At 35.9% G+C, this 25,800-nt stretch overlaps 2 protein-coding genes across 3 annotated transcripts in view; both read right to left on the reverse strand.

Moving 5' to 3' along the window:
* Positions 1-650: 650 nt before the first annotated feature.
* On the reverse strand, positions 651-17,906 carry map3k20b (mitogen-activated protein kinase kinase kinase 20b). The gene is made up of 12 exons (XM_077199688.1): positions 17,708-17,906; positions 14,287-14,467; positions 13,058-13,145; positions 10,174-10,275; positions 10,013-10,078; positions 9,898-9,926; positions 9,657-9,794; positions 8,922-9,008; positions 6,187-6,261; positions 4,950-5,056; positions 3,755-3,896; positions 651-1,537 (listed from the first exon to the last, which is right to left on the reverse strand). Exons 1-12 carry the CDS (start codon positions 17,776-17,778, stop codon positions 1,190-1,192), a joined length of 1,434 nt encoding a protein of 477 aa, XP_077055803.1. The 5' UTR covers positions 17,779-17,906; the 3' UTR covers positions 651-1,189.
* Positions 17,907-18,535: 629 nt separating this feature from the next.
* Positions 18,536-25,800, reverse strand: part of rapgef4b (Rap guanine nucleotide exchange factor 4b) — a 41,027-nt gene continuing 33,762 nt past the window's right edge. For both annotated transcript variants that reach the window (XM_077199689.1, XM_077199690.1), the window contains 12 exons: positions 25,711-25,741; positions 25,457-25,535; positions 24,502-24,648; positions 23,961-24,058; positions 22,934-23,059; positions 22,664-22,842; positions 22,452-22,542; positions 21,909-21,959; positions 21,714-21,801; positions 21,553-21,617; positions 21,096-21,150; positions 18,536-19,767 (listed from right to left, as the gene is read on the reverse strand). In XM_077199689.1, coding sequence (XP_077055804.1) covers positions 19,640-19,767; positions 21,096-21,150; positions 21,553-21,617; positions 21,714-21,801; positions 21,909-21,959; positions 22,452-22,542; positions 22,664-22,842; positions 22,934-23,059; positions 23,961-24,058; positions 24,502-24,648; positions 25,457-25,535; positions 25,711-25,741 — 1,138 coding nt within the window. In that variant the 3' untranslated portion in view covers positions 18,536-19,639. The remainder of the gene's footprint in view (positions 19,768-21,095; positions 21,151-21,552; positions 21,618-21,713; positions 21,802-21,908; positions 21,960-22,451; positions 22,543-22,663; positions 22,843-22,933; positions 23,060-23,960; positions 24,059-24,501; positions 24,649-25,456; positions 25,536-25,710; positions 25,742-25,800) is intronic.

Below are 25,800 nucleotides of genomic sequence, written 5' to 3' on the forward strand. Positions count from 1 at the left end.
ATATGTTTATATATATTACATGTCTATGTGTATACTGTATATACACATATTTACTGTATGTGTGTATGTATACACACACACACATATATATATATATTATATAAATAATAATAGATACACATTATGTAAACAAAAACTTTTATGTTAGATGCGATTAATCGATTTGACAGCACTAACACACACACACACATATATATATATATATATATATATATATACACACAAATAATAAACTTAAATGTCTAAAATGCTAAAGAAATTAAGTAAAATTAAGAAATAATATTAATTTTTTCGCCACAATAACTTAATGTGTGAGTCCCAGTTTCTGTTTATAAAAAAAGCATCAAAAACAAGTAGCTAGCAGCTTTGGCAGAATTATAGTAGAAATACTGGCATACTTAGAGAATTAATTAATACTTAGGGTTAGAGGTTTGTTCAAATCCATAAACCTTAGTTTGAGTGATAGTAACAGTCTTGCCTTAGCAAGCACCATGAATTACGCGGTTTTAGGATAAAAAGCAAAAAGGCCTAAGACATAATTCCTTGATGGAAATTTTAAAAGAACTTATATATATTTATATTTTTTCCACTTAAGATTTTTAGGTAAATACTGGAAATGTTCCCTTGCAGTTTGACCCATTTCACACAAGTTGTTCAGTATTTCCTTTATTTTATAAAAACTTCAGGGCTTTACAAAAACACAGCTTCAGAAATCCCATTAAATCTCACCCCACACTTTATAAATATTGTTAATGTGAGTCACAGGGGAAATCTCAGTATGATCTGGTGTTTCACTCAGAGGCAGAGGTAAATCCCTCCTACCGATGGTAAATCCTGCCATTTATGGGCATTTATGAAGTACCCAGTATCTTTCCAATTACAATGCAGTATCATTCATCGTGTTTGATATTTATCATAGGGTATTTGTACTGGTTAGCCGGTATATTCAGAAAACAGCCCTACTGCTAACAGGGCAGTGTAATATTTTGCTCTAGATCAAATAACGCTTTTTTTTTTTTTTGCACTGAAACATACCACACATGGGTGCAACAATATTTAAAATATTCAGCTCAATCTTTACACTTTCAAATTTTAATGACAAAGGTTGGAAATCGATTATCTTGATATTTGACCTTGGACCGGCTGTGACCCCATCTAACCCCACCCTATCGTACCGTGTTGCCCTCCACTAATCGCTGTCGTCGTCAGACCAGCCAAAGTCATCCATGGTGATGGCCATGTTCAGTTTGCGTCCCTCACGGACACTGCAGGACTTGGAGGAATTCTTCTTTGCTTGCATGTTCAACTGCATCCCTGATTGGCTGACGAGGTTCCCGCTGGGAATGTTCATATCCAGGTCAAACACGCCACCGAATCCTAGCATGAGCTTCTGTAGGCTGGCCTGGCCCAGATCCCCGTTATTGCAGGTTGATGAAATCTGACAGCTGACTTCCGAGCTATTGCTCTCCTCCATGTGAGACTCATAGAAGGACTCGGCACTGAGAGTGGCTGCCAAGGGGGAAATATGTGAAAACAGCTGCAAAAAATAAAATAAAAAAATACGTGAAGTCAAAAGTTTGTAGATGGTGGGAATGTGCTTGAACACTTACATTTAGGTTAATAGGATACTACAGTGCTCATACCCTAGTGAAAAATAAAATATACTACATTGTTTTGGAAATACATTTATTTTACACTAAGTATACTACAAATACATTAATATTTATGTTCTTAATATAAATATCATGCAATTGTATTTTTAGTATACTAAATAGATATACTTAAAGTCTGCTAAATTGGAACACCTAATTTTGTACTTAATGCACTTTAGTTATCCAGAAGTGCTGAGGTCCAACTAAAGATATACTTGATTGTGCAAATATACTTATCTTGCATTTGAGGACTGATATTATACAGAGATCATACGATCCTTAATAATAGTGATATTAAAACATATTTTAGGCTTAATATTAAGAAATGTGCATTGTGCAATAAAGTACTCCAAATAAAGTTTAATTATAATATTTATATCAGTAAGTCTCAAGCGATATGTCTGTAAATATGTTTATGGTTTGTAGTTTACTTATTATGAAATAAATGTATTTTAAATACATTTTCGTATAGGTTTTTTCCACTAGGGTATTATTTCATTTTTCCATCATAAAGATTTTTTTAAATAGTTTTAGAGTTACTAGGGATACTCACAAACAGCATTTTTACCTGAAGAAATACTTTAAAACAGATAATATAACATTAATTAAATAAAAGGCTATTTAATAGAGTATTTTTTTCTTTTGTCATGCTTTAAAGTAGTACACTTATTTTAATCTCGACTGAGCCGGGTTTCTCCCAAGGTTTTTTCCTCCATTCTGTCACCTGATGGAGTTTTGGTTCCTTGCCACTGTCGCCTTTTCACCTTTGTTGCCATTGGCTTGCTTAGTTGGGGACATTAAATTGAACATTTAATTTAATATTCAACAATAATATTGATCTGCCAGCATTGACACCATTATATGAGAACTGAACTGAGCTAGACAATGACATCACGGTTTTCTTCAGAGTGGCTGGCTATATATATATATACAGTATATATATATATAAATTAACTAAATTAATAACTTTTTACAACAAAAATGAAACATCACTGAACTTACTTAAGCTGGACTGTGACTCTGGGAAAACTTTGTTGCATTATTTTCCTTTTATCTCTGTAAAGCTGCTTTGAATCAATCTGTATTGTAAAAAGCGCTACATAAATAAATATGACTTCACTTGACTAACATTCTAAAGCAAATGCAAAGTATATGATTGTAATTTTAACTGTAGTGTGTTATTCGATACTACATATTAAAGTTAATATTTTATATATACCAAATCAGAAGTTCATCATTACTAATGTGCAATTACAAATATATTTAAATGCATTAAAAGTTTCAATATTTCAAAGACAGGTACTTAAGTCCTACTCAAAAATCTAATACATTTTAATTTAATTGCAATTAACATGCAGTGTCTGAAAACATTACAATAAAGTATATTATTTCTTTTTTTAAATATGCTAAAGTATGCTTCTTTCTCACAAGGGCATGATACTGTATTATGCAGATTTCCTCTGTGCACATGACCTACTATGTCAGCCAAAAGTTCCACAACACAGTCAAGACGCACTACCACTAATGCTGCACACAAAAGAAAAGTTTAGTTTGAGTCCAGTTTTTGTTAAAGTTTCACTACTTCTTTGTGACTTCCTACATTTTAGGAGGGCTGCAGGTCATGTGAAAACACGACAATGTCAGCAACTTACTACAGCATATTAAAACTGAGCACTGTATGGGGTATAATATAAGACTTCTGATTAAAATCATAGTGTGTACTATGTCATTTCTTCTTTCTCCTATAACAGATTAACATGCAGAAACAAATAATTCATAGGTGGATTTCCACCAGAAAGTATAAACACCATGACACTATTTAAACATCCAGACCAGCAACTGGCCCAATCAATGGAGTTTTGGGTCGGTTTGTCTGTCCAATCACTGAATAATTGTGAAATATCATTATTTGTATTACATTTCTGACACACTTCATAAAAGTGTCCACTAGTGTCATGTCATCAAACAAAATTGTAATATAATAATGTTAATAATGAGGATTCTCAAACTGACTCCTGGATTGCAATATTATATACTATGTAGTACAAAAGTACGATTACAGAATGTGTAGTTATTTTGAACACAGAATGGTGAAGACTTACAGGAGTGCAGGATCGGGATCTTTCCATGAGTCTGTTTTCCCACTCTGTCAGTCTTCTTTCTCTTTCCGCCAGCTCTTGCTCCTTACAGCTCAACTCTCTCTCCAGCTGCTTCAAGCGTTCCAGCGTCTCCTCTATCTCACACCTAACAGACAGAAGACAGGAAGATTTAATAGCACAATTAACCTATGTACAAAATCAAAATAGAGAATAACCATTTTGTTATTACACCAAAATGCATCTTTGACCTAAAAAAAGCACACTTGTCTGCAATTTCTCTCTGTGCCAGTAGGTGGTACTGTACGCTAAACAATCAAAACCCCCACACAAAGTCTTTAGTGTAGCTATTTATAAACCGGTATGTGAAGCAACCCCTCTGCCCTCAAAAGCCATATCAGCGCCTGCCAAAACCTCTCCACACACACTCTCAAAACCTTCCTCCTGCTAGAATTGATTTCTCTACCACTCTCATGAGGAGCGTTTCCAGAATGTCTCACCCTCCCTCTTCCTCGCTCTCTTTTTCCATTCCTCTCAGTACATTTCTCCCTTCATGCACTGCAGCTCTGCTGAAGTCCAGCACTCATTGTGTTTGTTTCCTCCATTTGTCTTTATCTTGCAGCTTGTCCCTCTAAAGAAACAAAACCTAGTCTTGCTACTTACAAATGTTTAAAAGCAAGTGCCAAGTTCAATACAATTTAAAATTCATAGAAAATAATTTCTATACTTTCAGAATTATACAAGCTTCATATTTCTGCTTTTAAACTCCAAAATACCTCATAAGTGTACATAAACACTTGCTTTGCTAGTTTTTACAAATCAATGGACGGATTGAAATAATTTTCTTCAGTAATTTCCACATTGTTCATGGCTCTCATACAGTTAATGCCTAATCTGTTTTTAATTTTTGTAGGTTGTGTGAAATTGGCAATTGATTATTATATTTGCCCAAAGTATACACTTTTTACAGTGAGGTTATGAGTCCATGTGAATCACGCTTGTGTCATGTGCAACATCATTTGCAAAAATTAATACAAAACCCTTTTGCCAACTTTTTATTTATTTATTTGACAATGCTTATAACCTCAATTGTGAACAAATAAAACAATTCTTAATGGTGACATTTTGAAACACTTTTTTTTTAATTGAACACTTCAAAACTACAAAAAAAAGTTGATAACGAGTTGTAGACTGTACGTACCTCCACTCCGCTTTGTTATGTAAGAAGGAGTTGCACTGGTCTGGCAGTTTGCTGTCATTTTTCATGGTCTCTAGAGTGCTCAGGACCAGTTTGAACTGTGGCCTTTCCTGGAGATGACAGAGCACATTTATTATGGTCATTTTTAATTAGCACAATGTAATACAGCAACTAACTCAAAGTATGTTTGTTTCCAAGCCTTATAATTATAAACTCATCCTGTCTCAATTTTTTGCTTATCTCTTAAAATCACAGCTCACTTGAGAACTCATAAAAATGCATAAGCCTACATCTGAAAGAGGACCAATTAGGCTTTTTTACATTTTCAACTTTCTTCAGTGTGTAAGGTTGCTGTTTGACCATGAAATAATGTATGCAAAGTTACAAAGCACAAAGTCCCTCCAAAGGGAGTTATTCTCTATATCAGTGCGCACTGTTTCTGAACTCCCTGAAATGCCTACATTGTGGTCTTGGGTTTCTTTTTGGGAACAAAAACATCATAAGATTCCTCATTTAAATAAATCCTGCTCAAAGGGGTGATGCCTGGTTGAGTTGCGCTAATAGTGTGTTAAAACCTGTGGTTATGGTAAGGGGCGTGACATTTCCGAAATGATTGACTAACACACTGGTCCAGCTGACCAATCAGAGCACATTGCTCTTTTCAAAAGGAGGGGCTTCATAGAGAGGAACTAAACAGAGTGTTATTGACAGACTGGGAAGAGAGGAGCTGCAACAATGTAAAATATGAGTAAAATAATGAATTTTTTTAACATTTGTGTACGAAAACCTATTCTAGTAGACGCCAAAAACGAAATCAAGACTTTGTAAAAGGGCATAATATAGCCTCTTTAAGACCTGTGTACACTGAATTGAGAATAAATGGCATAGTTTTCAACAACAGCAAAAAATTGCTACGAAACTGTTCACATAGAATTATTTTCACCTTTCCTTGAAAGAAATACACTAATTCTCCACCCTCTAAAAAAAGAAAAACCTGCCTGATGTTATTTTGGACTTGATGTAAAGAACAAGTCATTTTGTCAAAAGACAAAGTTGCATAATTTCATTTTAAAATCATGATTTGTTGTGAAAATCCCTAAGACATCATTTTAAAAGATGTTCCTCACTTGTCAGTCTCTTTGGATAAAAGCATCCGCTGAATGACTAAATATTAACAGTTTGTAGTGATCCTGAGCATCATACTGTATGTACTGAATTTCGTCTCTGTCCCACCAAGTACCTTGGGCTCTGCAATCCAGCAACATCTCATCAGGTCTGCAAAGCTGGCGGGACAGCTGCTGGGAATGGTCGGCCTCTGGAACACATAACCCACACAAACCACAGACACATGCACACACATTAGAATCCATTTCAAAAACCCATTATAGCAGCCATTACATAAAATCCTAATTTTAGCAGGAGTCCAGCTTAAGTTCCCAACACAACTGCTGCAAAGCGCTCCTCTGGGCTAAGTTTACATCTCAACTCAAATGAAGCGTATATCTCCATGTTCAAAGAGTCTGATATATCATAACTGGTATATAAGGATTAACAAAGAGCTTTTACATGGGCGCTGTTTACACTACGAAGTGATAAAATTGAGTTCACACTCAAGATAATGGAACTTTAAGAGCATGTGAGGAGAGAAGCTGTAATGGAGACTTTTTTTGATAAGCCACACATGTAGGAATGTAATACTGTCCAAGTGGCTCGTCCAATAGAAAAGCAGCTCTAGTAAACATATTGCACACAGTATTATTACGGACAAACTGTATTAGCACACCACATAATCAAGAGCCCACGAGAGAATGGAAACTGCTCCTTCCCTCTGGGAATTTAACATAAACCAAAATATCTTTTCATCCATCGTTTGACCTCTCCCACTGCCCTTCGCCAACATTTTCTCTTATAAGTACTTTCTCCCTTCCTCTCTGTCTCAGGCTGGGATGTTTATCTAAAAAGGTTTCCTGACTGTCCCCCTACAGCACTAAAACCACTGTGGTCTAATCTGATGGCATCACGGCAGAAACGCATAAAGAGAACTGCAATATATCTTATGCTAGCGCTCAATAAAAGTTGTATGGATTCTCAAACACGCACAGAGTGAAGCCTTTAGATCAGTTTGCTATAAATATCCAACTAAAGCAAGCAATTGGAATCCATGATCATACTGTTCCGTTACCCACAGGATGAACATAAAACATAACAGTTCCAAAACGTTATCATTAGATGTGATCTAGATGCAATGTTTGAAAACTTAATCAGCGTAATTAACCTTCTAAAATACATTCTTTAGGCCAAATTCTTGGGAAGCATCACATATAGCATTTGTGGGCAGTCGAACTGAAACCTTAATGTAAACAACTCCAAATGAAATTTCAAATGGATTGGAAGGGGTGGTGTAGACCTGAAATAATCCAATCTATAGGAAAAAATTAAGCATGTAAAAAGTTTAATTCAACCATTTTCTCAATCGGATTCGAAAATATCTTGCTCACAGCACGCAGTGCCATGACGCATATGTTTACATTTTTTTTTTTTTTTACATATGTTTAGTTTACATATGCTTATTTACATCTTACAAACTGGTCAGTGGAGAAGACTGAATGTTTAATAAATATTTGCTAAAAAGCTCTTCTGACATACACTATATTGCCAAAAGTATTGGGACACCCCTCCAAATCCTTGAATTCAGGTGCTCCAATCACTTTCATGGCCACAGTTGTATAAAATCAAGCACCTAGGCATGCAGACCGCTTCTACAAACATTTGTGAAAGAATGGGTTGCTCTCAGGAGCTCAGTGAATTCAAGTGTGGTACTGTGATAGGTTGCCACCTGTGCAAGAAGTTTATTCAGGAAATTTCCTCACTACTAAATATTCCACGTCAACTATTAGTGGTATAATAACAAAGTGGAAGCAATTGGGAACCACAGCAACTCAGCCACTCAGAAGTGGTAGGCCATGTAAAATCACAGAGCGTGGTCAGCACATGCTGAGGCGCACAGCGCGCAAAGGTAGCCAACTTTCTGTAGAGTCAATAGCTACAGACCTCCAAACTTCGTGTGGCCTTCAGATGAGCTCAAGAACAGTGTGTAGAGAGCTTCATGGAATGGGTTTCCATGGCCGAGCAGCTGGATCCAAGCTTTACATCACCAAGTGCAATGCAAAGCGTCGGATGCAGTGGTGTAAAGCACGCCGCCACTGGACTCTAGTCTGGGTTTGGTGGTTGCCAGGAGAACAGTACTTGCCTGACTGTATTGTGCCGAGTTTAAAGTTTGGTGGAGGGGGGATTATGGTGTGGGGTTGTTTTTTAGGGGTTGGGCGTGGCCCCTTAGTTCCAGTGAAAGAAACTCTTAGTATTGAAAAGTATTGCTTAAAGTAGTTCAGTCTAATTAAGCAGGACTATTTTGTACAACATTTATTTGTCATGTATTTGTATGCTCTCTGAGTATTGTGTCATTAGCTTAGCAGCATGCTAATGAAAAACTTCTTGAAATCTTCTGTTTGCAAACCTATTTGCTGACTGTAATGGTCACTTGGGAGCATATCCTGTGTTTTAAATGGATCTGAGAGTACCACACTCCTATTTGTAGTTGATTACATGATCAAATCAGGCAAAATGTGATGCATAAAAAAAGAAGGGAGATGTGTGAATTACAGCTCAAAATCTGGAATTCGGAGTTCTGTGGGCACAGATTTCATGCGGGCCTGTTTATGAGGTTCTATTCTAGTTAGGATGCAGCTGTCTATGTAGGGCAGAGGGCAGTTCACTAGGTCTTGGAACAAAGCCAAGGAAAGAGTCTTCCAGGACATCAACAATGTATGACATGGACATATATTCATAGGAAAACTGGCACACTTTAACAGCAATATAACTGCACTAACATTGTAAACATTGATTCATGTGGTGGTTCTACAGTATTAACATTCATCTCTTAAGGACACTGAGGGATTGTGGGATACTGTGCAGTACCTCATGTTTTTCCACCACCAACCAGGCCACCTGCAAACCCTCAAAACCTTTAAATGGCACTTCTCTGGTCAGCATCTCCCACAGAACCTGCAAGACCAACCACAAATCAGACAATAAATGTCCATACGTCCTGCCATTGCTCTCTGCAAGGAAAAAAACAAAACAAAGCTGGCATATTCCACAACACAAGCATATATGGGGTGAACAACACTTGGAATGGAGGTTATGCAGACTGTGCTTGAAATAATTAATTTAGACAGTCAAACATACATAGACACACAGCCTTGTGTATATATATACTTGCACGAACAATCATTTAAATAGGTTTAATGACTTTAGACTGATTCTAATCCTAAAATACAATATATGCTATATAATATAGAGTTATATAGACTAGTTTGTTTTGGTTCCTTTCAGCTACACAACATGTGGACATTTTATGCTTTCAGTATATATGGAAAAGAGCTACACTGCAATTTTTTTTTTATAAAAATGTAATTTATTCTTGTAATGGGAATAGTTGTATTTTCAGCATCATTACTCCAGTCTTCAGTGTCACATGATCCATCAGAAAGCATTCTAATTTGCTGATTTGGTTGTCAAATAAAAAAATTCTTTTCACTGTTGAAAACAGTTTAATATTTCTTTTGCTTAATATCTGTGTGGAAACCATGAAACAGGATCATACAAAAAACTTGATCACACACTCATTCATGTATAAATATGAGTACTGACCACGCCGTATGAGTAGGTGTCACAGGTTTCTGAGACGGGTAGACTCTGGATCACTTCAGGGGCCATCCAAGGGAATGTCCCCACAAGAGACATATGTGTTGTGTGAGAAACCAACTTTGATGCTCCAAAATCACAGATCTGACACAGACAAAATGCATTATGCAGGCATTTTGGGCAGAGTTTAAATCTTAGATTTTATATATAAATATATATGAATGTGAAATAAAAACCGGAAACACACCTTTAATACATTGTCTGCTGTTAACACAACTAAAAGAGAGAAAAGAAAATAGTCATTGGTATGTAATAATCATGTTTTGCTTGTGAAATAGCTCACAGCACAGCTAAAAACTAACCATTTCTTGACTTCAAGTCCCTATGAATGACTTTCACGGGGGCCTCGGCATGTAAATAATGCATTCCTACAGGAAAACAAATCACAGAATCAGCCATTAGCTCATAAGGAAAATGTGACTGAGATCATTACATAAACACATGTATTCATACAGACACATACCTTTAGCAATTTCCATCGCCCAGGTCATTACTTGACCCATATCCATCTCCTCACTGTCAGCACTGGACAAATATTCATACAATGATCCTCTGCTGGCATATTCTACAACACAAACACACATAAAATATTACATATCATCACATGTGTCAACTAAATGTTGTGGAGATTATATATATTGCAGGTGATCGCCAAATAATTCTATTGTTATATGGATGCCAAAATATAGATCATAAAGTAACGGGAAAAAAAAATGTGTTCCACAATAAATTTTGAATTGGTGTTGTGGGAAAAGTAGTAGAACTCATATACACTAAAAGTTCATTTTCCAAAGAAGTCTCTTATGCTCACTAAGGCTGCATTTATTTGATCGAAAATACAGTAAAAACAGTAATATTCTGAAATATTGTTTTTATTTTTATCTTCATTTTTATATTTTATATAAAAAATATATATTCTGTGATTATTCTGTGATGGCAAAGCTGAATTTTCTGTATAATTACTCCAGTCTTAAGTGTCACTTGATCTTTTCAGAAATCTTTCTAATATGTTGATTTGCTGATTAAGACATATTTCTTATTATTATGATTATGTTGAAAAAAGTTGTGCAGCTTAATATTGTTGGGGATACCGTGATACATTTTTTCAGAATTATTTGATGAATAGAAAGTTTAAAAAAACAGCTTTTATTTGAAATAGAAATCTTTTGTAACATTATAAATGTCTTTACTGTCACTTTAAAATCTTTTCAATTGAATGCATTCTTGCTCAATAAAACTATTAATTTATTTAAAAACAAACTGACCACAAACTTTTTGAACACTAGTGTATTTATACAATATTTATGAATGTGTATTGCTTGTCATTAGCTATGACAATCCTATCCAACCACCAATTTTTATGCGCATTTTGAGATATTCCATAAAAATATGCTGGATGGAAACGGCATGATGCACATAAATTCTAAAAATGTGCTCAATTGAGGTGGATACATTTTTTATCTGATAAGAAGACATGCACATAAACTATAGAGACACATTTAATGAATAAATCCCTTGATGCGCAACAAAAACCTTTGTGACAATTTCATTGCACAGCATCTCAAATGCAAGACAGCATTAATTGCATTTTGTCATTTATAATGAAGGAAATAAAAAGCCTCAGTTTCTTTCCTGATTGGAGTGGAAAGAATTTCCCAAGAATTTCCCAAGAAGTGCTGATTATGTTCTCTTGAACACATGAACACATTATTCGCAAATGTGTTATGCAATATTCCAATTTTGCGCATAAGTTAAATTCGCAACTTTGGATGGAAACAGTTATTGTAACCAATTTTACATATAGAGAAGAGACAAGGAGCGATAGAGGAAGGCTGAACAAGCAAACATCTTGTCTCATGTTGAGATGTCAATCAACACATGAGATCATCTATCACCAACCCTCGAGTGAAGTCAAACACAGCTTAGCACACTCAGGGTTTCCCATTTACACACACACACACACACACACATGGAGCGGATGCTGGCAGCAGGAGTTAGAAGATGACAGCATGCACAAACGTTAGATTTACTGAATACCCAGCTGACCAAGCGCTCTGAAGAGCCGCCGAAAGACATGCTCTCGAGAAATGATTAGGCCACATAAATCTGCTCATAAGTACATTTACATCCCTGGAGACAAAGATCACAATAGGATGTTTAAAAAAATGGCAAGACAACTGTGTAAGGGTGTAAGTGTGTCCTCTTTATGAACTCTCCTCACACTCAGATTACACACAAAGCACGGCAGTATTACATTTTTGGGATATCATAGCATCATTTACGAAAGACTAATCACAAAGGAGATCTCTATAATATCTTATCTATTTCTCTAAGACAGCGATGAGATGAAATGGAGAACAAATGGAGACTTCTTCTCACAACTCTTGCCTCTCACAAAAGATGTAGACAAGATCTCAACGATAACTGACAGACAAGTTAACTGTCAAGTGTTTGTAATAAATAAGATTTTTTTATGTTTTTGAAAGAAGTCTCACCAGCTCACCAAGGCTGAATTTATCTGATCAAAAATAAAGTAAAACAGTAATATTGTGATTTATCATCACTACTATATTAAAACTGGTTTCCAATTGAATATATTTTAAAATGCAATTTCTTCCTTCGATGGTAAAGCTGTATTTTCAGCATCATGTTTCCAGTCTTTCAGAGATCATTATGATATGATGATTTACTAGTGCTCAATTATTATTGGTGCTCAATTAATGATAATGGCTCTTATTATTATCAATGTTAAAAACTATTTTTGCTTCTTAATATTTTTGGTGAAACTGATACTTGTTTTCAGGATTCTTTGATGAATATAAAGCAGAATAAAATGTAATGATGAATATAAAACTTAACTTTTTTTTTTACATTACAAATGTATTTACTGTCACTTGTGATCAATTTAATGCATCCATGTTGAATATAAGTTTTAATTTCTATTTTTTTAATTACTTACCCCAAACTTTTAAAAGGTAGAGTATCACGGTTTCAACATATATAATAATAATAAGATAATTACAAGATAATAATAAGAATTGTTTCTTGGGCAGCAAATTATCATATTAGAAAGATGATTTCTGAAGGATCATGTGACACTGAAGAGTAATGATGCAGAAAATTCAGTTTGCCATCTAAGGAATAAATTACATTTTAAAATATATTAAAATAGAGAACAGTTATTTAAATTGTAATAATATTTCACAATATAATAAAAAAATGACACTTTCAAAAACATTTTTTAAAGATTGTCATAATTGTGAGTATTTTAAGATTTTAAGTAGAACCTCTGAAACAGTGTGAAACAGGTTTGGTTTGGTTTTGCAACTGAAACATTAAATTATTACCTGTGACAATGCCATAGTTGGGTGTTTCCAGCATGGCTCCGTAGAACTGAATAATATTTTTGTGGCTCAGGACACTCAGAATCTCAGCCTGGATGAGGTGAAGGAAAAAAAAAAAACAGATGCAGAGGTGAAAGTCACCAGACTGCGGTCAAACACTGAGGCTCAAATGAGTGCTGCATCAATGTCATAAAACTATTTTTTCATTACAGTAAGTCGAGGTCAAATATTACACTAGAAATGTACGTGAACATGGAGCCATTAGCAGTATTGTGGGACATGACCGCTGGGACTCGAACTGAATGGCATCAGCCAGGAAAGCTGCTAAACTCCAGTAAACAGTGGAACGGACCCTGGCAGTGCTGCTGAGTATGCATTAATACTGACAGTAACACACACCGCCTGCAAACCCACATTAAGATGCTACATTTTACACTTACAGTATATCAAATTGACTTTAGACAAAGAGAAATAAAGAAAGGCGGGGGAGAGATGAAGGGAAAAAAGAGAGACGGTCATGGAAAACTGTAGATCCTTACACTCCCCTGCTCTCATGCAAATAAACAAGTCTGATGGATAGATGGAAGACAGGAAATGATGTAACAATGGCTACATTCACACAGGCTCCGTCCAAATTCCTGAACATTTGGATTATGTACTAAATTTGATGAAGAATTTACTTCTTGACCAATGCATCTTCTGCATACATGATGCTAGTGTAACGGAGGCCAGCTAGTAAGATCGTGAGTAGAACTGGAGGGGTTACATTAGTATGGTAAAAACTTAATGGATGCAGTATGTCATGTCATCTGGTATTGTTCGACTACCGTTTCATGTATTGTGAACATTCGGACATACTGCTGATTTGATGTACTGCTTTTTGCATATTCTGTTGCATAGTACGCACATTTTCACTTTGAAAACAAAACGAACTGTGCTTGAACACAGTTGCATTTAGCTTTTTAAACAGGCTTTTTAAATATCAAAATAGCAAATCTCAATTGCTTGATTGTTTATATTGTCACAAAAGGTAAACTATATTATCGCCCAGCTCTAATTAGCTAAATAACTTAACTATGAGGTAGAATATACACATTAACATGGTGATTTTCTTTAAAGCTGATTTGAAACAATGTGTAAAGCGCTATACAAATACGATTGCCTTGAGTTGGGTCATTTGAGCTCAAATAAAAACAAGAAGCTAAAATAACAATAAATCCACCTGAGCTAACCTCATCATCAATTTTCAGCAGTTTTTTGACAGCCACTTCTTTGTCCTGTGAGATCCAGTGTGCCCGATACACACTTCCAAAACTTCCACCACCGCAGTTCTCATAAAAGCGGATGTCATCAAAGCGGATCTGAACGAAGCTAGCACTGAGGGACGACATCTCATACTGACATTCACTGTGGCTGTAGAAAGAGAGAGACAGACAAATATAAGGACGATAAAAAGCTACTATTCAAGGTTTGACAAAAAACATATTAAGAAAGAATAATAATACTTTCGAACAGAGAAAAAAAGTCAAACTGTAAAGTCAAAACTATAGATGTTCCCTTTTGCTGATCTGGATTTGTTCTCCTGGAGTTTTTATTTACTCTTCCAAGATTTTGTTTAGTTTTGTTGATACAAACCTCTTGTATGAGCGGGCCTTACAGGGAACCCTATACTGAAAAATCCAGCTTAAACCAGCATGAATTCCATGTTGGTTTATGCTGGTTAGAACAGGTGGATCAGGATAGTCATTCTGCACTCAAGCAAAAATGAGCTGGTGTAGCAGATCCAACCGCACTCCCGCTTCCCATGCTGGTGTGTCAATACGTACATTATATATGAAGAGTACTTATTTGTTAAATAATAATAATAAAAAACTAATAAAAATGTCAAATGTACATATCAAAATTACAACTAAACTGAAAATTTTAAAATAAAATCCATTTCAAAATATGAATAAATACTATAATAGCATATAAATACAAAGTTCTGTCATGAAACTTTGGATTGTTCACATCACGTCTACAGCCAATGAGCTGGCTGCTCAACATTTAAATAGCTGGTTAATCGTTTACTATAACAGTTTGCTGCGCGCTTTCAGAGTTCTTCTGAAACCCTCCATCTTCCCCAGCTCCACCTGTTTATATCTACCACGGGTAATAATTGTTATATATGCTAGTATTTGTGCTGAAGCCGTATGTCTTTCAAGCTCACAGTAGCGTATTGGTGAATGCATTGCAGTAGCAAGTTCCTGTACTTGCTATAAAATAAATAAATACTGTAATATTCCATAAAAAAAATAAGAATTGTCAATTTTGAATTCATGGTGACTTTAAGATATACACAAACTACACCATGACTTCAGCATCGCCACTAATACGAGTTTGAGTAAACAAATCAACGAAGCTGTGAAGCTGTGTGTTGAGTTTTCCTGTTCGATGTGCTGATGTATAATGACAGCCGATGTAGTCACATTTAACCACTTATTAGTGACTTATTAGTAAAAGTTTTTTTTTTTAGTTTTGTTATTACAAGTGGAGTACTACTGGTGTATTTTATGTTGTAGAATAAAAAGTGAAAATATCTTGAGGCTTGTGTTCACCACAGACTTTATTTCAGGCATTTAAACAAGAATTCACCACTGACTGGATGACGGTGGAACCAGAAGTGTAATAATGCTAACATGCTCACATAACTTCTGGATGATTTGGCTAGTATCTGCCTTCAGCCCTTCAATGTATTATGCTACATCTGCAAATGGACTCCTGCCACTTTTGTCTACATCACTTTACTGGCTTTATGAGAACACTAGAATAGACAGAATAAGGGGGGGGGGGGGGGGGGGTGTTTTGAATTACGGTTAAAATAGAGATTAGGGATTGCTGTTTACACAAAGTAAAAAACATCCTACAAATATACACCAGAGGAATATAATAATAAATAGGGGAAATGTAACCATCTGACTATAATTTTGAACTATAATCCATAATTGTTGATGTGTTTGCTTATACTAACAGCTGCAGCCATGAAGAACTAGGGAGCCAAAAAACTGTATATATATGGATATATATATATGGATATATATAACTGGTAAATTGCTTGTCCAGAACTTTCTGTCACAATGTTGGAGTGGGCCTGATCATTTTCCCATGATTTCCCATGTCTCTATGATGTTCCGATATGATTGGGGACCAAACAGGGTTTCGACTGCTCTATTATATTCTGAGGTCATGAACATTACAATCAATGGAAGTGTGTGGGATTTTTACTATATCACTATTCACCAAGCAAAACTTGCAAGTCTGATTGCTATTATATATATATATACACACACACACACTAAAATAAACGGCTTTCAAAACATGGTTCTTTATTAAAACTTATAAAAAGTGTTCTATTCAGGACCAAAAAGGCTTCTACTATTGTTACAAGAACCCTAATCCAGTAATGATTACAACCATTTTTATTAAGTTTTTTTTGCAGTTGACTTCAAAAGTCCTGCACATTTTTTATAAGTACAAATTTTCCTTGTAGTCTCTCAGTGGTGTTACAAAAGCTACATGTGTACAAGAATAAGAAAACATGTTGTTTAAAATAATTATAAATCCCACTGCAGGATACAACTGTTACTGCTTGAGCTGTCATGTCAAATAAGTCAAATTTGGAAAAACGGTCAAATACAGACACATTCAGTCGGTGTTTGTTGCAAACTGTTGCAGCACACTTTATGGTTATAAATAACCATAAAGTGTGCTGCAACAGTTTGCAACAAACACCAACTGAATGTGTCTGTATTTGACCGTTTTCCAAATCCAGGAGAGCACATGTATAAGTGAATGTTCAGGGAATCAAACTTTCCCACCAGGCTCATGTTTTCTTTCACCTCTAATGTAGTAAACTCTAATGTAGTTGTAGTCAGTGGAAATGGGGGTCTGGTTTCTTATGCATTACTTGTACATGCGTCACTCTTCCCTGAAATATATGACCTAACCTCAGATTTGTTTCCCCGGTGTAGAGAAAACAAGCTATATACCGCACATACCCGTCCCGCACACAGTCTATCTATCTCTTACACAGCGCCCAGTCGCTAAAAACAACCCGCATATCATCTCTGTGGCCCCTGGCTGTGACATCAGGGGCCAACAGAAGGCAAGTGTCACACATTCGACTATTCTTAACTAGAAACAGCTCATTCATACCTCTGACTTGATTTATTGCCAAAAACATCCTAATGTTTAAAATATTAATTGTGCAAAGAAAAAGATACTTTCAGATAAAACATTAATTTATAGTATTTCATCGTCTGTGTCCATATGCATTTGTTCTGTGTAAAGCAATTTGTAAATGTTGTTGTTGTTGTTGTTGTTCTTAGGTTTATTAGCCAACTTTTAATTCACTACCATTTCATTTTCACTTAATGTTACTTTGGAAGAGTTTGGAATACTTTTAAATCATTCTGGAGACTTTTTGGAATACTTGAGGAGATTTTGGAAAGCAAAAACATAGGCTAAGTGACAGACATTATGTCACAAGTCGTCAAACACGAGATCAGCTGCAGAGTTAAAACTCTTTCCAATAATATTATAATTGTTTTTAACACATTCATAGCATAACGTGTAACGTTATTCTGATTAAAATATAAAAGGGTGCTTTCCTACCTGTTAGTCGTGTTTTCCGTGCGGTCCGGTGAAACGCGCTGGCCTGTCGCTCTCTGAACAATCCCAGTCATAAGATAAAATGCGGAGCCTCATTGTCTCGTGTTACTGCACTTCCATAAGAGGACACTCGCTTTGGACCGGTGGTCAAATTATGAATCCTACTACGGTAAAGGATATGCTTATGAATATTAACTACGACAAAAAGTCTTTTACGTGGTAAACACATTGGAGCGTCTAATGCGTAAATGAATTAATATTCATGAGTCAAACTGTGATTTGTTTATTCGTCAGATTAGGCACTTCAGCAAATGACGTAATAGGCAGTCGTCACGTTACCTAATTAATATTCATTAAACGTGAATTGACCATAGTAGAATTCTTCAGTTCGAGTATTGATAACGGTGCCAAAAATTTAATGACAATGACAATAGCGCCTCTACACGGGCAGAAAGACAGCGACGGGGTATAAAACGAGAAAAATGCAAATTAATGAATATATCTGTACCTGCAAAACCTTCCACCAGCCCAGTCATATGGCAATTCATTTGAATATACATGAACTATCGTTCTGTTAAGCATACACCATTAAAACGTTTGTTCACCAAAAAAATGAAAATTCTTTTAAACGGTTTAAAATCTATTAAACTCTGTTTGTGTTCCTTTGCTGAATTAAAGCCATACCTGTTTTGAAATACGTGAGGGGGAGTAAATGATGACAGAATTTCCATTTGGGTCAACTAATCCTTTTTCGTGCCAAAGAACAAATAAGAGCAAAACAGAAAAAAGACAGAAGACATGAAGGGAGAGAGAAGTTCAATCACACCGACAGAGAGTGTTCAACGGTACATTTATTTAGATTATACTATTTACAAGGTAGGCATGGACATTTTCTTAAAAGAAAATAAGTGCCCTACACACACACACACAACACACACACACACACACACACACACACACACACACACACACACACACACACACACACACACACACACACACACACACACACACACACACACACACACACACACACACACACACACACACACACACACAGCATCTCACTTTCCAAAAGGCAGGATGAGAAAAAACAAAGGCCTTCTCAGATCGATTATGATAACTTAGCAAAATGGGTCCAAACCAAAAATATACATATATAACTCAATATACAAAATGACATCAATGCTACAGGCTATGGCGAGAGGTAATGTAAGTTAGTAGCACACAATTTTACCAGTGGTAAAAAATAGTCCTTGAGCCAGAATACTGACATTTAAAACAACATAGCACAAGACCTTGAGGCCTGGAAGGTTTTACGGAGTACCACTGATCATTTTTTTTGTGGCTGGCAAAATAAATGACTGTTATTTGTATACATGATAGCTTGTAGTAAACTCTTATTTTTAGGATTGTTCTGAAGGTTTTATAGGATCATAGAAATGCAGGCTTGTGTACAGGCAGCAGGTTTTCAGTGTTCTAGAATGTTGTATCATGGGAAAAAACTAGGGCCTCACATGACTGAATCTATGGATACAGACCTTGACAAAGCGCATTCTTGTTTTACACACACACACACACACACAATGTCAAGGTAGCTCTTATGACTAAAGTCGTTTACATGCAACTTGCACGCACGCTTGCACGCGCACACACACACACACACACACACACACACACACACACACACACACACACACACACACACACACACACACACACACACACACACACACACACACACACACACACACATATGAAAATGCATCTCGTACATGTAGTTCAGTTGGCAGTGATAGCACATACAGTCGCCCTGTGCTGTGGCAGCTGATAGATGTACAATTGAGTTGTACTGTAGTAAACTGGATATGCATTGGTTGTATTTCAAAAAGAAAGGGGGGAAGAGCAAGAGAAAGAAAGTCTGAGCATTGGTCTTTAGCCCCGTCTTGGCTCCAGTCTGAAGGACAGTTGGGATAAGGTTCTCTGGTTGTCAATCACACTCAATTGACGTACGTAATTCCTCACTTCCTGTGGATTCTTACTGGCTGGAGATGCCTCGGCATCTATGGGAAGTAGGAACAAAATGTTTAAACAACCAATCCTTTTACATTGTGTCTAAATAAAAAAATTAAAAAAATAAATCCCACTGATAAGAGGATCAGTGAATGGAGCGCAAGGTGGGTGGCGCTAATTTTTGACACGAGTCACGACTGACCCGATTTCGAATCCGCCTTTTTCCGAACTCATACTTCTCCCTTAAGAAAACTAAAAGAAAACTTAAGAAAATGTTTGAAAGCGGAAATAAAGTGCCTAACGGGTATTTAATAGTAGGAATAAAGTGTTTAACGGGTAGGGTTAGGGGGTGGACTATAGGAACAGGAACAATAATGTCCCAATAAAGCAGCATCAATTTATGATTTTGATAAATATAATCATATACACTAAATATGTTGTTATTATTGCATACTGTTTTATAATATACTACAATACACTGAGGTGCAAAATTAGTATCTGCCACTTTTTGTATAAAGTACAAATAGCGTCTAACAACTATTTATTTAAATGTAGTGTGAAGAAAATACTGCTACTTTTAAGCTATGTGCATTTAGTGCAAAGAAAATATTTTTTGTATTTTCATCTATCGCTATTTGCACTTGCCAAACTTTTATGAGTAATTCATGCATACAGCACAGCACCCTGTGTGGAATACTGTAACACACTATGAAATGCACTTGAATAGACCCCTCACAATTGAATTGGATATGATTACAACTTAAGTGTCGTGCGTTACTTTGCTGGTGTTTTGTCTTTGTGTGTATGACCCTATGCATCATCTGTACGAGTAATGGTCATGTTTTATGAACAGGCCACTTATGACGAACTTCATCATGCAACTTTCTATTGTACTTGTATTATTATGCTGGTTATCAGTACATTTTAAGGTAAAACGCAGATTTTGGTATATTAACATTATATCAATTAATGAAATATATGGTTATAAGTTGTAAAATATACAGGCACCAATATGCCACAGCAAAATACTGAAATCAATATTTTGCTGTCACATGTTTTATTTTTTTATTGTGAATTTCTGGCAGCCACAGCTGCCAGCTTTGTTACCATCAACTTAATGGGATATTTGTACAATATTTTTTATACTTACATTTATACATTTGTTGTGATTTATTATGGATCCCTGCTATTTTACATCTAGACATGGCCAGATACTGTATGTTTTCCCAAACACCTAACCTCAGATTGTTATGAATATGATATGATTGAGCAGTCTCTGGGATGTAGCTTTTTAATAGGCAGTACATACAGTACAGGCAGACCATGAGAAATGAGTTAATAGGAACACAAAGAAAGCATTAGTGTGTAGATGACTCACTGAAGGGCTGGCTCCTGCAGTGCCTCACCGCCCTGACTGTGTTTGCAATCAGCCGCTGAAGAAAGAAAAATGCATAAATATAAATATGTTCTAGCTGGTCAGATAGTGGTGCAGATATGTCACAGATCCCGTGTTATTATTGTCAACTAAAACTATTAAAAATCGCTTTCGTTAATTGAAATAAAGCTGAAATAAAATAAAACATAAATATTTTCTAAATTAAACATGAAAACTAAAATTTTATGAAAAATGAAAATGTTTGCCTTAAAACAAGGTAGGGTTAGGGTTGCTAAATACTAAAATGACCAAGATAAATAGAACTATATAAAAAAAGACAAAAACCTTGTGCAAAATGTACATGAAAACTGAATAATAAAATATGAAAATATAGTTCAAAATATCATAGTATACAAATAATACTGCAATAACACAGCATATATACCAGTTACAGACTCACCATCTTCTCAAAGTTCACCAGTCCATCAATAAAAGTCTTATTCCCCTCATGAGTGAATGTCATGTCTAATAAGAGAAAAAAAACATTTCATGCTGTAGACCAGAACTATGAGACAACCAGTAATTATTATTATGGATATTGGGGCTAGGGCCTGCCCACACCTTTAATAAGAAGGGGCATAAAGGGAATGATTGGCGGCTCCATCTTAGCCACAGTGAGGCGGTATGCACGGTGATTCCTGGATGGATCCTGAGTATAAGAAATAAATCAAAGTTTAATAATCAATGACTATCTCAATCATAAAATAATTTCTATAGGAAGAGAGGTGGAATTCAGAATGTTTGAAATAGACTCACAAGCAAACTTTCAAACTCTGCGTAGAACTTCTTGAACTTACTAGGTAGTTTCTATTAAAAAAAAGGGGGAACATATGCCCATAGACACATTAATAGTCATATTTGAAAAGACCTTTATGTTTGTCAATATTTAACAACGTGAAACTGATTTTTTTATTATCATGACCTATTAATTATTCAAAAATACATGAAAATTGCATATTACTTTAATAAATCTCCTCTATGGTTCCCAAGTTAAATCCATTAAAGTCCCCCTGTGGTGAAAATCAAGATTTTAATGTTGTTTATATGTCTATGTGGTGTTTTTAATATACTTTAAAACAAAACATGTGTAAATTCATAAGTCAACACCAATCATTCCCAGGTGTATATGACATTACAAGTATAAGTTATTTTAAGGCATGAAGGCTTTTTTTATTAAATGTCATTTTGGTGATCAAAGGTGAGTTTTAAGGGATAAAAGGATTGACTACAGGGGGACTTTTTGGTATAAGATTTAGGTATAAACACTTAACTAGGCTCATTGGTGCAATAAGCACTAACCTCCCATGTCTGGCTGAGTCTGCTCACGGCTGGGTTGCACATGCCCATGATAATGGCGAAGAAAGAGTTCAGATTCTTAAACTCTCTACAGCTGAGGGAATAAATGCACAGCACACACATGCAATGTGTTTTTCAAATATGAAATGCATCGAATCAGATCCAAATTTTTTCAAAGTTTTGTTCAATTTGTATATGTGTGCTGAAGAACTCACTGGGCGGCAATCTTGATGAACTTCTTGAGTAGCTGTACCCGTTTGCTGAGCGTCCCGCACAGACAGACCTCTGTGACCACCCACAGCTGCACCTGATTAAAGCGCCTCAGAAACAGCTCCAGATTTGCTGTGGAGCGTCTGTATGCCTGCCGTCCAAACGTATGATACACCAGCTCATACTGCACACAAACACACACAGTCAAACTGCACGTTTTGTGGATTAAAACATCATTTGTGTGAGAGTGTGTATCACTATATGTGCAACTTTACCTCATGTACACAGCTGAAAAGCTCCCAGTCATACTGTGTCATCTGGAAGGCCAGATCTTTAGAGCTCATCAGCTCAAAACTGGACATGGACCCTGTGGAGGGACCCTCCTGCTCTGGTAGCGGATTCTACACACATGTACACAGTCATTACTAAACACACACAAATACAAACACTTACTTAATTTGTACACTTACTTAAAGTGCCCCTATTATGCTATTTAAGAGGTTCCTAATTTAGTTTTGAAGGAGTCCTACAATAGATTTACATGCATTCAAGGAAAAAAATCACTGATTTTCACATACATTGCAGCATCATCTCACAGTGTCTGAAACGGTTCTATAAATGATAGGTCTCTCTAGACCCCTCCTTTTCGAGAGCCTACTCTGCTCTGATTGGTCAGATGGCCCAGTCTGTTGTGTTTGGTCTACCGCTTACAAAGTCTGTCAGAAATCAAACGTCAATTATCATATCTGAATTTCAGCTCAGCACTTGTATATGAACAGTAACAATGGCATCAGTTTTACCGTATCAATTCGAGCCCAGGTCCTCATCCTTTGGAAGTGCATGCAAAGTGGACAACACGAACCAACTCATCCAAGCCTCACCTATAGCTATTGTTCGAGGGCGGGCCAAAGTACACGTTGTTCACAGGCAGCCAATGAAGACTATAGGCTGGCATTATCCAAATTTGTTACAAACCTACGTAGGTTCACGCAAGAAGTAAGACTGGAATTAGTGATGACTCGTTTTTAGACAATTCAGAATCGGCTCTTTCTTTTGGGAGTCAATAACTCCATTTATTGTGCAGTTTGACTTTTAAAGTTTAACTTTGCAGACCTTTTACATTCACAAACAGATATATTACATAAAAGGTTTTTTAGAAATTAGCATAACAGGGGCACTTTAAAATAAACTATAAGCTCAAATGTATGTTGACACCTATTTTTAGTACAGAACTGGTTTACCAAGTTCTTTTGCATTTGTAAGTGTGCTTTATGTGTCCAAATGCTCTACATTTGATCTCACCAGTGAATCGAGCTGTTCTCTGGAGCAGACAAACAATCGTCCGTTCACTCCCAGCGACTGAAACACTGATACATCATTGGGCTTTAAAATCTGCTTTTCTGTAAAAAAAAAGCTTAGAATTAGTCAGACAAATCACATCGTGAACACTTTTTCAGTTGTACAAGATCGACACCTAATAAATCTTATGATAGATTTTATGAACTTTATTTACTATCTGTAATCTTTAGACTACAACATAAACTTCAACCTTTAATACGATTTACACTTTCGTTGGTACTTTCTGAAAGGTTTAATTTGAAACTGATCTGGAAGGGGATTATATAATATAGAGAGAGTGTGATTCAATACAGAATGTTGCCAGAGCAACTGAGGGGCTGAATATCTACAAAGTTGTGTGTTTATTTGATTGTCACATCTCCCAGGGCAACTACTATTTCATCATGAATCATTGTGTGTGTGTGTGTGTGTGTGTGTGTGTGTGTGTGTGTGTGTGTGTGTGTGTGTGTGTGTGTGTGTGTGTGTGTGTGTGTGTGTGGACCACCTCCAGATGCGCTGAGGTTTATCAAAAGCAGCTCTTCAGTCGATCCCAGTTTATCCGCTACAGCTGCGGTCACCTCTCTCCCCGTGGCCAGCACAGGAACACGAATAGTAGTGTAAGTGTGATCACTGCAGTAAACCTTCAAGAGAACTACACACACATGGAAAGACAAAGATGAAGAGAGGTCATTTGATTGATTGATTGATTGACCCATCAATCCATCCATCCGTCATTCTATCATTCAATCCATCCATTTGTCATTCTAACATCCATCCATCTGTCATTCTATCGTTTTATTCATCCATCCATCCATCCAACCAACCATTCATCTATAGTTCTTTTTTCATCAATCCATCCATCCATCTGTCATTCTATCAATCCATCCATCCATCGTTCTATTGTTTCATCCATCCATCCATCCGTCGTTCTATTGTTTCATCCATCCATCCATCCATCCATCCATCCATCCGTTGTTCTATTATTCCATCCATCCATCCGTCATTCTATTAGTCCATCCATCCATTCATAGTTCTATCATTTCATCCATCCATCTATCCATCCATCCAATATTTTCCAAAAATTAAGCAGATATATTCAATAAAGTCGAGGACTGCTTGTGGACATGGTATTATTTAATTATTTTTTCTAATTTATCAAATTTTCCCATAAAAAATCCATTAAGTTTAAATTATAAAAATAAAAGTTTAAAAGAAAAATTAACATTAACACTATTTCTTATTAGTATTTAGTCATTTTTGCTGTTATTGACAGCAGTACTCAAGAACTCAAACATGAAGTGCAAAGGTTATGCAAAACCTGGTGATTATGTTATCATGATTATGAACAGCGATTATGAAGAAGTTCAGCATCTTATATTTCATATTCATTGCATTTAACTCTCAGAACCTTTTGAATGGTTTTGTTTATTTTAAGGTGTAAATAAGATACTGATACTCACTGTCATCAAAGCTCCTAATTGGCTGCTTTTTTGCAAGCCTTTCTTCTCCAGAGCTGAACTGCCGCAGGAGGACTTTAAGCTAAGACATCACAGGGAAAAAAGTTCATAAATATAAAGCAAAACTTTAAAACAAAATGCATAGTAACAGCAGATTATTCATTATTTTTACCAATTGACAAAATGTTTTAGATCACAGATTTACAGTAGATCTATAAATAACAAACATAAAATGTGAGAAAGCAGATCTACAGTACCTTTTTTTGGGAGGTTCGTGCATCATCTGGACTGAGACAATAAAAGGAACAAACAAATATGTGGGCATCAGTAATATTAACCATTCACAT

The sequence above is a fragment of the Siphateles boraxobius genome, unplaced genomic scaffold (genome assembly GCF_051911475.1).
Source record: "Siphateles boraxobius isolate OS27281-9 unplaced genomic scaffold, OSU_SipBor_1 41, whole genome shotgun sequence".
Taxonomy (NCBI): domain Eukaryota; kingdom Metazoa; phylum Chordata; class Actinopteri; order Cypriniformes; family Leuciscidae; genus Siphateles; species Siphateles boraxobius.